Source organism: Lolium rigidum, unplaced genomic scaffold (assembly GCF_022539505.1).
Source record: "Lolium rigidum isolate FL_2022 unplaced genomic scaffold, APGP_CSIRO_Lrig_0.1 contig_2638_1, whole genome shotgun sequence".
In the NCBI taxonomy this organism is placed as follows: domain Eukaryota; kingdom Viridiplantae; phylum Streptophyta; class Magnoliopsida; order Poales; family Poaceae; genus Lolium; species Lolium rigidum.
The window spans coordinates 28,423-45,840 of NW_025900060.1; the positions used below are offsets into that span (position 1 = coordinate 28,423).

Below are 17,418 nucleotides of genomic sequence, written 5' to 3' on the forward strand. Positions count from 1 at the left end.
AAGGAGGTAATGGAGCCACTATACATCTCAAGAGACGATATTCAAAATCATGTGCAGGTTACAAGATCCTAATGGAAAAGGTGGCTTCGCAAACAATTCTCAACTTTTAGCCATTGTATGCAAGTGATACCGGTATTCTAGTTTTACAATGTTCTATGGAGTATAGCCAAGAGGAAGCTAAAAATTTAATTGTTAAAATGGTGATCCATTTAAGATGATAGAGCACACACTGTTTAACATAGTGATGAACTATATGAATCCTCGGTTTGAGTTTATTGGTAGAAAAAACAGTAGAAAGGAATGCTTAAAAGTTTTTGAAGCTTAAAGAGACTACCTTATGAAGGTTCTTGAAAGTGTGGACAACATTGCTTTAACTACCGATTTGTGGACATCCAACCGAACACTTCCATATATGTATTTAGTTGCACACATCATTGCTAAAAACTGGAATATGCAATGCCGTGTGCTAAACTTTGTGGAGTTCGACCCTCCCCATAGTGGGCATGTTATTTCTCAACTTGTGTTTGATTGTGTGGCTGCATGGAACATATAAAATAAAATCATCTTAATTACTCTACACAATGCATCCAACAATGATGTGGCAATCTAGAATTTGAAAGCTATGTTTGCAGCTAGAAGCTCCAATTGTTTTGTTCCAAAATATTTTCATGTTTGTTGTTGTGCCCATATTATTAACTTGGTGGTGACCGTATATGTACTGCAACCATCTCCCATTTGACAGATGTTGTGAGGTAATCTGTGAAGTACATAAAGAAGGCAGTATCTCGATTGTTCAGGTTTTTTGAAATTTTCGGAATCTCGCAAGTGGGGTTGAAAATTGATGTGACCACAAGATGGAATTCAACTTACACCATGTTAAAAATAGCCATTGCCTAAGGATGCATTAGATTCTTATGAGGACACCAATGGAAACAAAAAATCGATGAATGTGGTATGTGCCTTCTTGTTACTGATTTATTTCTCTACTGTATTTCTTATGCATATTTAACTTTATTGTTTTTTACTCCTTTAGGAGGCTGATCATGATGATGATGTCGAGACCATTCTATTTCGAAATAGTGTGGTGGGGAGCAACTAGTAAGTTCTAATACCAATTAGCATCACGAAATAATCTATTTTTAATTGCTGGAACGTTCTTTCTGCATATCCATATTTAATTGACGGGACGTTTTGGTCTACTTAGTTGCTAAAATATTTTGTACAACATCATAAGTGAAGGAAAACTGAGTTTGTACATGCTTTTTAGTCTATTTAGTTGATGGAATGATTTGTACATCATTAAAACTGAAGGAGAATTGAGTTGGTAGTGCTTTTTTGGTCTATTTAGGTGATGGGACCTTTTCTACATCATCAAAAGTTTAAAATTGAGTTGATAGTGTTGTTTTTGTCTATTTATTTGCTGAATGTTTTCTACATCAACAAATCTGATGCAAAACTGAGTTTTTAGTGCTATTTTGTTCTATTTAGTTATTGAAACTTTTTTACTTCATCAAAACTGAGTTTGTATTGCTGTTTTGGTTTATTTAGTTGCATGAACGTTTTTTACATCATCAAAACTGAGCTTGTAGTGCTGTTTCGGTATTTGTAGTTTCTAGAACGTTTTCTACATTATCAAAACTGAGCTTGTAGCGTTATTTTAGTATCTGTAGTTGCTGGAACGTTTTCTACATCATCAAAACCGAAGAAAAACTGAGTTTGCAGTGCTTTCTTTTTTGGTCTATTTAGTTGCTACAATATTTTGTACACCAACAAAACCGAATCTAAATGTGGTGTAGATTCGTCATGCGGTTCACGAAGTGACAATGGATAGCAACGGGGGTCAAGGGAGATGAAATGGCAGAGCGTTGGTTCCATTGCGGTTGAAATTCATGTTAAGACTTGTCATTTCATGGAGCTACAGCCCATGATCTGTTTGTTCTATCCGGAGTTATTGAACTAATTAAGTGCGTGTATTTCTGATGTATGACAATATATTGGATTGCGTGCATATATTTGTGTGGTGAACTTGTCATACATTGGTGTTTTGTGTAACTTGTTAGATTATGTTTTGAATATACTCATGCTATATTGTTGGTTATACTTGCGAAATTCTACATTTTTCCATTGATGCTGACGATTTTTTTAAATTACATTAAGTGCTCATGCCAGCTTACAAGCTTCATCGAGCAGCGCCTTGCCGAGCCTTGAACCTTAGCTAGAAGATTTACTTTTTGAAACGGATAGCTAGAAGATTTATGTTTTGCTTGCCCGGCCTCGGAGCCAAGCCTTGTCGAGCCCAAGCCAAACCTCGGGCTTTGAATCCACGCCTACACGCACATGTACAAGTTTGAGAAGATCTTGTGGACACGTCAGCAGCTACTGAACTGTGGGTCCCTGGGGTTCCAATGTACCGCGCTTGCAGAGAGGTAGCTAGCTCCACACAAGGAGACGCCATTGGCAATACCCTACAAGGCTACGCGTAGCAGGAGTACCAGACGGGACGTCCCTAGCTAGGACGTAGCATAGTGTCAGCCATTTACGCATGCAAGCTGTTGTCAACAACCTCCAGCTCCAGGTTGGCATCCTCCTCTTCACCGGGACACCGCACTGCCCGACCTCGTCGCCTCTATATAAACCCGCCGCGCACGCCTCCGATCCGCCCTGCACTGCACAGCTCCAGCACTTCACCTCAATCACCGCGCCAAGAAAGAATCTTTTCCTACTATTTTCTTACCATGGGCGCGTGCAACTCGTGCGAGGCCACGGCGGTGGCGGCGGTGACCGGGAGCGCGCCACTTGGAGAGGCGACGGCGGCGAGGGTGGTGCTCGCGGACGGCGACCTGCAGCGGTACCCCGGGGGCACGCTGGCGTCGCACGCGCTCAAGGCGGCCACAGTTGCCGCGGGCGGCGCGGGCGCGTGCTTCCTCTGCAGCGCGGACGGCCTCCAGCTGGGCGGCGCGGTGTCGGCTGCGGCGCCCGACGAGGAGCTGCAGCCCGGCCAGCTCTACTTCATCCTCCCCGCTTCGATGCGGCGGCGGCTGCTGCAGGCAGAGGAGATGGCCGCGCTCGCCATCCGCGCCAGCGCCGCGCTGGCGGGCGACCACGACGGCCCGCTCGTGTTCCCGGATTCGGCGCCCGCTGCCTCGAGGAGCGGCGGGAAGGGGTCCCGGCGGCGCTCGCGGAGGACCGCCAGCCTGGGGCGGGACTTTGTGCCGGACCTCGGCGCCATTGCGGAGTAGCTGGCCAGCTCGCCGCTCGTCCGGCGAGGATAGAGATCGAATCCAACGCTAGCCCGCGCGCGCGGCGGTGTATACTAATCGGCCAACGGAGACTTTGACTAATGCTAATCTAGCTAGCGTAGCTTAGCTGGCTCGCTGTAGCAACTGTAGGTACTGTACGTTGTAGGGGAAGCAGAAAGACGCGTAGGCAAATTGTATGTTCTGATCCAGGGGTTGTTCTTCACAGGATGTCCAGGTCTCCTTTGTGTGTGTGGCTGACGGATGGGCCTGCGTCCCACGAGGTTAACTGTCATGCACTGTCACTTGAATGGGATATCTAACTAAGAGCAACTTTGACACATCACAAATACCTGTCTTAACTACAAAAGTCGAGCCAATATAATGTTTTAGATATTTTTTCGGCCCGACTAGACAAGGTCAACGTGGTTTAGACTGTAAACGTTTTACGGATTTGCTATGTTTCAGTCAACTGAGATTTTTTTAAGTCGCAGTCACCAAAAAAATATGCTTTAGTACAAATAAACCGAGTTACACTTCTCTTTGAACTATAATTGCATTATTCTAAGTCAACTGAGACTTAAGAGTACACCCAATGTTTTAAGGTGCACCTCAAATTTCCTTCGCTATTTGCAGCGTTGTGGGTGAAGACACCTGGTGATTTAGTCACCCACCGAGCTTATTGCCGCCACCTCACCTCCGACTCCCCACTGCTCCGAGCCTCTGAAAACCCCCACAGCCAAATCTCGCCACCTCACGTCGTCATGATTCTATGGCCATGCGGAATCGTGTCGGGCCTAGCCGTGACAACAAAAACGTTTGGGATTCGAGCCGAGAGCTTCTCTTCCTTTTTTTCGCGCATGCATGGAATTTGAAAGGTTGCACACACGAATCTGAAACTTTGCTTAGTGGACAATGAATAGTACTGCATGTTCAATTCGTATTCCGACCCTTCGTTTCATCTCCTACCGCACCTTGTTCGCCTCCCTCTGCTTGTGCTATAAAAGAGAGGTCGTTCTTCTCCAGAGACACACTACGAGACACAGCACAATATGCGGCTACCACCCGCTTCCAGAGCTTTGTGCCACCGCTCAAGATTTCTCCATCTCGTGTGCCGGCATGGACTGCTGGAAGGGACAGCAGGCCTCCGGAATCCCGTCTCTTGTGATCCTGTACGGGAGAGAGACGATAAGGTTTTTGGGGAGCGCTCTAGCGCAACTGCTGGCTTGGACATCGACACGGAGGCTGACGACTACTCTCCCAACGACGACTTCTTTCCCGACATCAGCAGCCTCTTCAGCGACATGGCTCTCAACAGCGACACCTCCAACGCCAATGCTGGTTCCTCTTCTGGACTATGTGTTGTTGCCTTCTTTTTATGAGATCATGATGTTCTTCCTTCTAGCAATATGTTCAGGTTCGTTGTCAGAAAATATATTGCTCTTATCAATCAGTTTAGACTTGTTGTTTCATTACTCTACGTTGATTTGCATGACTAGTTTAATCTCAACCTTTTTAGTCAAATTTTATCTATTGTTTTCTTTCATTAAATCATGGGAAAATTTGTTATTTTTTCCAACAGGATAAGTAGCAGCAAGGAGTGTAGGCGAAGCAACAAAGCCACTTCGGTACGAGGAAAACGATAAGGACCGAGAGACCTTTTCAGCATTTTCACTTGCATTTGCATGGCTGGTTCCCGTCGCTCGCGTACACAGTATGGTGCACTGCCTCGGGACGACGGGTAGTGGCCGACGGGATCGACCGTAGTTGCACGCGAAACTGCCCACAGTTTTCACTCGGTTCCCGGCCGGCCCATGGAAGGAGAGAGGGAGTTATCTCGCCGTGCACCTGATGACTCATGTGCTTAGCTTGCTAGGTAGCGAACAAATTCGTTTCCAGCCGATATTTAGATAAGCACAGCAAGGACGATCGAAGAAGGCCGTACGTCTTTGCTGAAGAGACTTATTCATTCGTCGTGTCGAAACCCATCCTATGGGCGAGAACAAGTTTGGTATCTGGTTTTGTCGGGATAAAATCCAGTCACCGTCCCAGGTCAACTGACTGTCCGAATATATTCTACAGGAAACGCAGAGATCGATCGCTATCGCGTGATCGTACGTATGGAGATATGCAAACGGCCAAGTATAGGGGACGCCAGCACCGTGAAAGTGAAAAGCGATAAGCTGATAAGACGTTGGTGCGTGGTGCCGTTCGACAGAACAGAAACAAGTCCTTGTAAACCGTTGCTTTTCAGCATAGTAACACTGGTGGAAAAAGGGGCTTTGGTCGCGGTTGGCAACTGCCATTAGTCGCGGTGGCCCAACCGCGACCAAAGTAGCGCGACTAAAGGCCCCCCCCTTTAGTCGCGGTTCCTTACGAACCGCGACTAAAGGCCCATCCACGTGGGCCGCAGGCGGCGCCAGGGCGGAGGACCTTTAGTCGCGGTTCTTACTGCCAACCGCGACTAAAGGCCTCCGCGAGGTTTAGGTTTAGCCCCCTCGCCCTAAATCTGGTTTCTTTTTAATTTGTATTATTTTATTTCTTTTGGGTTTTAATTTTGAAGGAGTTTCACATATTCTATGGTACTGTATACATACATGCATATGAAATGTACAATTTCAAACAAATTTGAAATTAGAACCAAAAAGAATTGAAGAGGAATATACAATATATATTCAATATCGGATGACCATATACAATATATATTCAATATCGGATGACCATATACAATTTTGAACAAGTTAGTTACAAATTCCGGTGCACATAAAGATCTACGTCATCGTAATAGTGTTCTCCTCTAGGATCGATGACTTCCCTCGCCAACCATCCAGCTAGTTCCTCTTGAAGTGGTCGGAAGCGAGCTTACGGACTAAGCGTCTTCCGGAGGTTATTCCTCGGGATGTTGTTCTCACACGTCTGGTCCCGCTCATTGCAGTATCTCCGGATCCTCTCACAAACATAGTATCCACATAGATTGGTCCCCGGTGGCTGAGTATCCCCAGTCGTCGGCACTGCCATTTTAAAATGTAGCTCTTTTTTGAATTAACCGACCTTGGTATCTACGAACCGTCTCCAAACCCTACGAGGCAAAGAAAATTAAATAAACAAGAGAGTTATTAATTAGTTACTTGATATTAGGAAATGATGAACGAAATAGGCCGATCGATATAGAGCGCAAATGAATGAAAATAATTACTTTTGCATCATTTTTCTCATGTCGCCCCAAAGCGCCGGATCCATATTCGGAGAGTCGTGGACGAGAACCGAGGAGGTCTGAACTTTAATTACCATAAGAATCCAAGTGGAACTCGCGAACACGATACATGCACGATCATGCATAACTCATCGATTAGCCACATACCATGCATGGAGTAAACAAAAGAGAATGTGCTCAAGACAGAAACACTCACCCAAAATGGTAAGGAAATAGAATATCACTTTTCTCTTGCTGTTTTCTAATAAACCGCCACAGGTCTTCCTCCACGTCGGCCGGGTGGTATTCTAACACATATGAATTAACGATGTGTGGGTCAATGAACCCAACATCATGGATGTTCCTTATTCGCATTTCCCGCTTCTTCATTCTGCATAATATATAGCGTACACAACAAGATAGTTAGGACAATATATATATATATATATATATATATATATAGTGCAGGCAATGAACGAGATGGGGTAGAAATTAATAAATCACTTACAGAACGTAGCAACTGATGATAGATTTGTCGAGCTCGGTTTGCTACTCATGTCCTTCACATAGAAAACCTGAGCGACATCTTTCGCTAGGACGAATGGTTCGTCAAGGTAACCAAGATTGTTGAAATCCACCATTGTCATTCCGTATTGCTGGTCCACCTTTACCCCACCTCCTGTTAGCTTGAACCATTTGCACCGGAACAAAGGGACCCTAAAGGAGGGTCCATAGTCAAGTTCCCATATCTCCTCTATGTAACCATAATATGTGACCTTTTGCCCATTCTCGGTTGCTGCATCAAAGCGGACTCATGGCACATTTTCCTAATCTATTATGTATAATACTTGCATGTAAACCTATAACTTAATTGGCGTTCGAGTTCGATATAAAACCCTGGAACTCCTCGTCATCATCCTTGCGAGCCTTCCAGCAAAACCACCCTCTGTTTCGTTCTATATGGTATCAGCCTAAAGCAGATCTCAACCTAGTCATCGACATCCCTTACGTTGCCCACGATGTCCCATCTCACCTCTCTCACGGCACTCATGGCACATCGTTTCATCCTCCGCCGACGCCCCACCACCCCGGCATGGGTGGTCTATGGTAGAGCGCTCTAGTCATCCTCTCTTTCCAAGCCAACTAGACAAAGTGGGCAATTTACATGTGTGCCTCTCTATATTGCGCCAGCCTCCTCGGTCCCATCGACAACACGACGGCGGCCACTCCAGCCAACACCGCATGGTGTTCCAAGGACTACACTGCCCTCAACACCCTGCATGCCGCCATCAAAGAGGACGCAACTGGCATGATACTTGCTCGGGATCAGATCACACACCACCTCTAGCTCGCCGCTCTTGAGTTCTTCACCGCAAAAGAACAACATGGTGATAATCATAGTTGGTAGCTCGTGGAAGCTGCATTTAGTTGTTTCCTAATTCCTATGACATGGTAAATATTTTGAAGAACAAGTAGTTCAAAACATTTACACAAATGAAATATTTCGTAATTTGAGAGGTATCAGACATGGGTGTTTTTTGCCGCTGTACCTTTTTGTTTTTGAAGTTAATGAACTAACTCTGACATCTTTTTCAGGATGCCTTGCAAGGTAATCACCTTACATGTATCTCTTTGGGACTAAATTGTTCTTCAATATGTTCTCTTATGTTTACAGCGTGCAGGAAGCTCAAAGTATATTGCAAATTATTGACAATTTATGTCATTCCAATCTCCGAACAGGAGCAAATTTGGAATACTTTTTAGAAACATGTCACCTCATAGGTTAAAGAAGATATCCAGCAATCTTCCCTGCCCTAGATATAGACAATTCATTTATCCATCTTGGTCATCCCTTCCTTTGTCCTCCAAAAATTGATTCGCAGCATATGCATTTATCTACGACAAATTGAAATTCAAACTATCCACTTACAAAGCAAAATGACTCTCGCGTGCAGCCAGACTAACACTCATTAAATCAATGTTCTCCTCCATCCTTGTGATCTACTACATATCCAATATCCTCTTCTTAGAAAAATTCATTGTAAAACTCATGGCAGTCATTAGGGACTTCTATTACATGTGTCCAAGATAACCAAACAACTAAAAGCCTTTTCCTTTGGGCATGGGAAGATGTTTGTATAGGAAAAATTATAGGTGGTCTCTTGGTATTAGAAATTTGTAGGCAATCAATGAAGGTCTCATCCTTTCAACATCATGGAGGTTGGCGAAGGAATCACCTAGCCAAATAGCTCAAATACTCGAGACACTTCCATTTGGAAAGCCAAGCCAAACAAACTAAAATAATATTTCTGGTCCGATATACTTAAGGTAAAACTTCTTCAATGACTATGTGTCAAATTGTTGATGTGACTAGTTTTATTTGGAGCTCTCTTCGGTTTGATGGTTGGAAAACTATCTATGGTAGTATTATATTACAACAACAACCTTTCAATTACCCATCTCAAGTTAAGGATCTTTGGATTCCTGGACGGATTTTTTTTTTGAAAATAAACTTAACAAACTCTATGTTCAACCCCACAACTGCAAATAAAATCCTCGAAACACACATTATAATATAAATGGCCAGTATACTTTGATTTGGAAACTAACCCATGCATGTCAGTTCTCACCCAAGTGTACTTACAAGTACTTCTTTACTCAAGTAGGTATGTAGCGAAAAATAGATGGAACCAAGAGTTCAAACTTTCGCATGGAGATTACTTAAAAAATCGCTTCCAACGGGTAAAAGGAAAGGTAAGTACTGGAAGCACATTAATGATTGTTGTTCTAGGTGTGGTAATCTTGAAAATGAACTGCATATGTTGTTTTTGTGCCCTTTTTCCAAGGTGGCTTGGTTCAACTATCCTTGGTTTATCAAAATTGAATGCATTGCACATCATCATCGATCTATTCCAGAATTGATCCAAGCTTTGATCACCTTGCAACATCCGCAAATTACCTGAAACACTCTTTACACTTTCCCATGGTGTCTTTGGAAATTTTGGAACGTCACTTTCTTTTGCAGGAAAGTGTGCAAACCTTTTCAAGTGTTTGGAGCAGCAAATGAAATTGTTTTAGGAACCAGAATGGAGGTCAAGGAAACCATAAAGAGATAAGGAGATGAATCAATACAAGACCAACGACAAGAACTGCAATCTTCTGCACAACTCCAAGATGACAACATTTTTGCAGGGACCACGATCTTCTGTGATGCCACATGGGAGAAAACTACTGAATCAGAAATGAACCAAGCTGGATTGGGCAAAGTCATCACCATGCAAGATAATCAACATTTAAAGAAACATCATGTCTCCACACTCTCACCTTCAGCTTCCTCGCCTCTTCAAGATGAAACATATGGGCTTCTCCTTGGTGCAAAGCTGTCGCATCTTATTCAAGTTCAAGATCCCCACTTCTACAACGAATGCTTGGTATTGGCTTCAGCGGTAAAGACCCCATTGCTATTTGTAGCTCCAGGACATTTGGACAACAGACACCTGCTTGCAGAAATACACGCCCCTCCCTCCTTCCATACATGAAGGATAACACACATTATGAGATGCAACAATGTTAAAGCCGACCACCTGATGACGCGTAAAGCACACGCCCGTTGGGAACCCCAAGTGGAAGGTGTGATGCGTACAGCAGCAAGTTTCCCTCAGTAAGAAACCAAGGTTTATCGAACCAGTAGGAGTCAAGGATCACGTGAAGGTCGTTGGTGACGGAGTGTAGTGCGGCGCAACACCAGGGATTCCGGCGCCAACGTGGAACTCGCACAACACAATCAAAGTACTTTGCCCCAACATAACGGTGAGGTTGTCAATCTCACCAGCTTGCTGTAAACAAAGGATTAGATGTATAGTGTGGAAGATGATGTTTGTTTGCGAAGAACAGTAAAGAAAAAGTATTGCAGTAGATTGTATTTCAGATGTAAAGAATGGACCGGGGTCCACAGTTCACTAGTGGTGTCTCTCCCATAAGATAAATGACATGTTGGGTGAACAAATCACAGTTGGGCAATTGACAAATAAAGAAGGCATAACAATGCACATACATATATCACGATGACTACTATGAGATTTAATCAGGGCATTACGACAAAATACATAGACCGCTATCCAGCATGCATCTATGCCTAAAAAGTCCACCTTCAGGTTATCATTCGAACCCCTTCCGGTATTAAGTTGCAAACAACGAGACAATTGCATTAAGTATGGTGCGTAATGTAATCAACACAAATATCCTTAGACAAAGCATTGATGTTTTATCCCTAGTGGCAACAACACATCCACAACCTTAGAACTTTCTGTCACTGTCCCAGATTCAATGGAGGCATGAACCCACTATCGAGCATTAATACTCCCTCTTGGAGTTACAAGTATCAACTTGGCCAGAGCCTCTACTAGCAACGGAGAGCATGCAAGAACATAAACAACACATATATGATAGATTGATAATCAACTTGACATAGTATTCCATATTCATCGGATCCCAACAAACAAAACATGTAGCATTACAAATAGATGATCTTGATCATGATAGGCAGCTCACAAGATCTAACATGATAGCACAATGAGGAGAAGACAACCATCTAGCTACTGCTATGGACCCATAGTCCAGGGGTGAACTACTCACACATCAATCCGGAGGCGATCATGGTGATGAAGAGTCCTCCGGGAGATGATTCCCCTCTCCGGCAGGGTGCCGGAGGCGATCTCCTGAATCCCCGAGATGGGATTGGCGGCGGCGTCTCTGGAAGGTTTTCCGTATCGTGGCTCTCGGTACTGGGGTTTTCGCGACGAAGGCTTTAAGTAGGCGGAAGGGCGGAGTCGGAGGCCTGACGAGGGGCCCACCCCATAGGGCGGCGCGGGCCCACCCTTGGCCGCGCGGCCCTGGGGTCTGGGCGCCTCGTCGCCCCACTTCGTATCCCCTCCGGTGTTCTGGAAGCTTCATGGAAAAATAAGACCCTGGGCGTTGATTTCGTCCAATTCCGAGAATATTTCCTTTGTAGGATTTCTGAAACCAAAAACAGCAGAAAACAGCAACTGGCTCTTCGGCATCTCGTCAATAGGTTAGTGCCGGAAAATGCATAATAATGACATAAAGTGTGTATAAGTCATGTGAGTATCATCATAAAAGTAGCATGGAACATAAGAAATTATAGATACGTTTGGGACGTATCAAACATCCCCAAGCTTAGTTCCTACTCGCCCTCGAGTAGGTAAACGATAACAAGGATAATTTACGAAGTGACATGCTATCATAATCTTGATCAATACTATTGTAAAGCATATGAGATGAATGCAGCGATTCGAAGCAATGGTAAAGACAATGAATAAACAATTGAATCATATAGCAAAGACTTTTCATGAATAACACTTTCAAGACAAGCATCAATAAGACTTGCATAAGAGTTAACTCATAAAGCAATAAATTTTTAGTAGAAAGCTTTGAAGCAACACAAAGGAAGATATAAGTTTCAGCAGTTGCTTTCAACTTCAACATGTATATCTCATGGATAATTGTCAACACAAAGTAATATAACAAGTGCAATAGGTAAACATGTAAGAATCAATGCACACAGTTCACACAAGTGTTTGCTTCTAAGATAGAAAGAAGTAGGTAAACTGACTCAACAATAAAGTAGAAGAATGGCCCTTCGCAGAGGGAAGCATGGATTACTATTTTTGTGCTAGAGCTTTTCATTTTTAAAAAATAGAAACAATTTTGTCAGCGGTACTAATAAATCATATGTGTTATGTATAAGATATCCTATAAGTTGCAAGCCTCATGCATAGATTACCAATAGTGCTCGCACCTTGTCCTAATTAGCTTGGATTTACATGGATTATCATTGCATAACATATGTTTCAACCAAGTGTCACAAAGGGGTACCTCTATGCCGCCTGTACAAAGGTCTAAGGAGAAAGATCACATCTGATTTCTCGTTTTTGATTATTCTCAACTTAGACATCCATACCGGGACAACATAGACAACAGATAATGGACTCCTCTTTAATGCATAAGCATTCATCAACAGGTAATATTCTCATAAGAGATTGAGGATTAATTGTCCAAACTGAAACTTCCACCATGGATCATGGCTTTAGTTAGCGGCCCAATGTTCTTCTCTAACAATATGCATACTCAAATCATTTGATCATGATAAATCGCCCTTACTTCAGACAAGACGAACATGCATAGCAACTCACATGATATTCAACAAAGGTGTAATAGTTGATGGCGTCCCCAGAAACATGGTTACCGCTCAACAAGCAACTTATAAGAAATAAGATACATAGCTACATATTCTTCACCACAATAGTTTTTAAGGCTATTTTTCCCATGAGCTATATATTGCAAAGACAAGGAATAGAATTTTAAAGGTAGCACTCAAGTAATTTACTTTGGAATGGCAGAGAAATACCATGTAGTAGGTAGGTATGGTGGACACAAATGGCATAGTTTTTGGCTCAAGGATTTGGATGCACGAGAAGACTCTAGTATAAAACGGTACAGCAAGGCTTACATAAGAACATATTGCAAGCATTATAAGACTCTACATCGTCTCCCTTGTTGTTCAAACACCTTAACCAGAAAATATCTAGACTCTAGAGACCAATCATGCAAACCAAATTTTAACAAGCTCTATGTAGTTCTTCATTAATAGGTACAAAGTACATGATGCAAGAGCTTAAACATGATTTATGTGAGCACAACAATTGCCAAGTATCAAATTATTCAAGACATTATACCAATTACCACATGCAGCATTTTCTGTTTCCAACCATATGTGACAGAATAAAAATATAGTTTCACTAGAGGTGACCTGATAAGTCGTCGATGAAGAAGGGATGCCTTAGGCATCCCCAAGATTAGATGCTTGAGTCTTCTTAAAATATGCAGGGATGAACCACGGGGGCATCCCCAAGCTTAGACTTTTCACTCTTCTTGATCATATTGTATCATCCTCCTCTCTTGACCCTTGAAAACTTCCTCCACACCAAACTCAAAACAAACTCATTAGAGGGTTAGTGCATAATTGAAAATTCATATATTCAGAGGTGACATAATCATTCTTAACACTTCTGGACATTGCACAAAGCTACTGAAAGTTAATGGAACAAAGAAATCCATCAAACATAGCAAAACAGGCAATGCGAAATAAAAGGCAGAATCTGTCAAAATAGAACAGTCCGTAAAGACGAATTTTTCTGGGGCACTTAACTTGCTCAGATGAAAATGCTCAAATTGAATGAAAGTTGCGTACATATCTGAGGATCACGCACGTAAATTGGCAGATTTTTCTAAATTACCTACAGAAGGGACTGCTCAATTTCGTGACAGTAAGAAATCTGTTTCTGCGCAGTAATCCAAACCTAGTATTGACTTTACTATCAAAGACTTTACTTGGCACAACAATGCAATAAAATAAAGATAAGGAGAGGTTGCTACAGTAGTAACAACTTCCAAGACTCTGTTGACGTCAGAAACCCCCTGGCGGGCAGAGACGGGCAACACGGTAGAGCCGGGAACAACTAGGGCTGCGGCTGGCCCCAGTCCCTCTGAGCGACGGCCCGCAAAGCCTCCTGGTCGCACGCACCGATGTTTATCACAAGGGCGTGCCACCTGACCTATACCAGGTCAGGAAGGTGTGGATGATGCCTCGCTTAGTTTCCTGCAGGGCACACACGTAAACGTTAAATACGAGCCTCGATCGGCTCTCGAGGTTATCCCGTGAATCGGCTCAAAGAGCCGATCCACCCATGATTCGGACGGGGTGTCCGAATATATGGTGGTCCTGCTTGATCAAGGTAAAGCTAATGAGATCTACGACGATTTAGGGTTTTCACCGCATAATCGGATCATCCTACTCCGGAGTTGGGCCTCGCGCTCGCGCACGGTGATCGTAAGCCGATCCTAGACGAGGCCTAAAAACCAACACGAGGTTGATCCCCGGAACATCCTTTCTAGGGCCAACGAACGCCACCCTACACGCCGCTGGATCCTCCCCCCCTTTGTAAGGCCTAACTATTGCAGATATTAAACTAATCCTTGTAGAACAAGGAGCAATCGTAACGGATCAGATCTACTAAACTATGATCAAGCGGGGTGCCGCCCCTACGCCTAGGATAGGCGTAAGGGCGGCTAGACATGCAAGGGTTGCACTACGAAAGCATGTAATATGAAGAACAATGCTAACCCTAACATGTCTAAGATAACTACGTTGCTCGCCATCAAAAAGGCTTCGATACGAGCAACGCATGAACAACGTGGGCAGGCTTGTGCTGCCTAGATCGCAAGATGCGATCTAGGCAGCATGATGCTTACCGGTAGAAACCCTCGAGACGAAGGAGTTGGCGATGCGCCGAGATTTGTTTGTGGTTGAACGTTGGTTGTTGTTTATTCCATAAACCCTAGGTACATATTTATAGTCCGGGGGACTTTCTAATGTGTGCGTGCACTAAACCGTGCACGGGTAAAACTCTAACTTTTAATCTAGATACAATCTACTGTAATCAAAGATACACGGGTAACCTAGCCCAAATTCTCCGTACAAGGCCGCTTCATAGATCTTCCATGTGTAATCTTCCAAGCCCATCTTAATCGCGGCCCACCTCCTGACTTGGCCAAAATCTGGTGATAACACATGCCCCCTGGTTTTGGTAATGATAATTTCAAAACCACTCTGTTTTTTCCTCCGAGGGGTCGTGTCATGGCAGAGCAGAACCGTCGCGGACATGCTTCATCATGACGACTTGCCTTCCCAACTTCTCTGCATGATTTGACGAGTTTTGGCACCATGTCCTCGAGAACTGCTCGAAAATTAAAACCCCCAACTCCTTTTATTTAACCGCATCGAACAGTTCTCCCCTTCACCCCTTCCGCATTAGCACTCCAAAAAACCCTCCCTCGCAACCATGTCTTCTTCCTCTTCCTCTTCTTCTTCATCGGATCTTTCCCACGTGTCCTCTCCCATCCGAGAGTCGACGCCCTCGTGGGGTACGCAAGCGGCGTACGACATCCTCGCCCCAACGAAGTGGGACAAAGAGGACCACGACTCCTCCGTCAGGTCCGAGGATGACAAATCCCTGACCGACGGGGAGAGCGACCTCCGCTTCCTTGCTGACGGGGAACCGGAGGAGGAGAGCGATGACGATCGCTTCTCCTGGGCAGACTTCACCACTTCCGAGGAGGTGAAGGAGGAGGAAGAGGAGGAGGAGGACGAAGACAGCTCCTCCGACGAGCCGTCGGCCAAACGCCGCCACCTCTGGCCCGGGAACCTCAGCGACGTCGACAGCGACGACGACGCTGACGAAGAGGACGAAGACAACGAGGGCCCTGTCGGCGGCCGCTGGAGCAGCGATGACGAGCCGGTAGGGAGTAGCGCCGACAGCGGCGATGACGGTGACGACGACGACGAGGGCAGCAGCGGCCCCTAGATAGGATCTTAGCATAGGGCCAGCAATAGCAGTCGGGGCAATGTATCGCCCTAGTATTTCCTTTTGAGAGCAATCAGCTCTTCTATGTAAGAATTCTGGCTTATCAATGAAGAAATTCCCCAATTTGATTTTGCCGATTCCCTTTATGATAATTTAGCCGATTGTCCTTCGTTCTGATTCTGCCGATTACCAATCTGGTCAATGTCCAACAAGCCGATGGCATCGCATCGGTCTCTCACGATAAATTTCGTGATAGATCCCCTCGGACCCAAACTCTTGTCAAACAAGGCCAAGCCTTAATCGCGCAAATCCTAGGGGTCGTAAATGCAGATCTCTCAAGATGGCATGTTAAACCTAGCGGCAACACTCCTGAAATAATGTCCGGTCTCCTTATTAACTTTAAATTCCAGACATTCTTCGGCCGCATTATCCTCTCCGAATTCCGCTCGCTCAGCTCCGGCAGCTCCCTTCTGCAATAATCCACTGTCTTTCGAGCGAGCTGTTACGAAGAGTGAGCCGATTTCGACAAAATCGGCCAAACCTCGAGGGCGAGCTGCCCCCCGAGGCTCAGCCAAGGCGAGGATAAAGTATGGACCATCACCAGCTTCCAACTGTGGTGCCGCATCTACCGATTCCAACAAATCGGTCCCCCAGATCATTGATATTTCGGGGCGGGCTCAACCACGTCCAAGGGAGCCATCCTGCAGGGCCACCAGCCGATCACCTTCCGTTGAGAGTCTATACAGCCGATCCAGCAGGCTATGATAATTTTGCAACATTAGCACCATTCTTTAGGTAAGTTGTGATGCAGAGTTTAGCCGATTCCAACGACATCGGCTCCCCAGAGCAGAGAACCTTCAAGGTGAGCTGCCCCCCGAGCCTCAGTCGGGGCGAGAATAGCCGTGAGCCGACCACGTTGATCATCCTCGGTTTCCCATTCGTAATGCAATTTCAGGGCGAATTGCCCTCCCCGAGCTTCTTCGGTTCAACCCTTGCGCCTTGCCGATCGGATCGGCTCCTTATCTTCGGCAGGCTGCAGCAATCTTCCGGTGAAGATGTCACGTTCCTCGCTTGCTAACGCCGCCGATCTTGGAGACTTGCGAATGGGAACTAGGGGTCCTTGAAGGGAAGATCCACCCCCTGCTCCATTGATTCTTAAGTCGATGTCTGCGCATCGGCTATGCTCGAAATTTTTTGAATTTTTCGGCCGACTTGTGTATCGGCCCCCATACTCCAATACCCATCGTCAAAGGATGAGACGCTTCTACTGCATATCCTCGTGTTTTATCCACCTGGGTGCCCCCCCGAGCCGATTCTGTCAAGAGAATTGATGGTGTCGGCTCTGTTGGATAACATGTCGAACCCAGGCAGAGTGGATGTTGAGGATAATTCTGGCCGATCGCTAGAATCGGCCTCCCATTGCTTTCTTGGTGAAGGTTTTGTGATGTCCCTTCACAAATCTTTTGGGGCCGATCACAAGGATCGGTCTCGCCACGTTTATCCATCGACATTTGCTTTTGTTACACGGTCGGGCCGGTGGATAACA

The 17,418-nt window shown here is 44.9% G+C and overlaps 1 protein-coding gene across 1 annotated transcript; it reads left to right on the forward strand.

Moving 5' to 3' along the window:
• The first annotated feature begins 2,735 nt into the window (after positions 1-2,735).
• Positions 2,736-3,239, forward strand: LOC124680715. The gene has a single exon (XM_047215769.1). It carries the CDS (start codon positions 2,736-2,738, stop codon positions 3,237-3,239), a length of 504 nt encoding a protein of 167 aa, XP_047071725.1.
• The last annotated feature ends 14,179 nt before the right edge of the window (positions 3,240-17,418 follow it).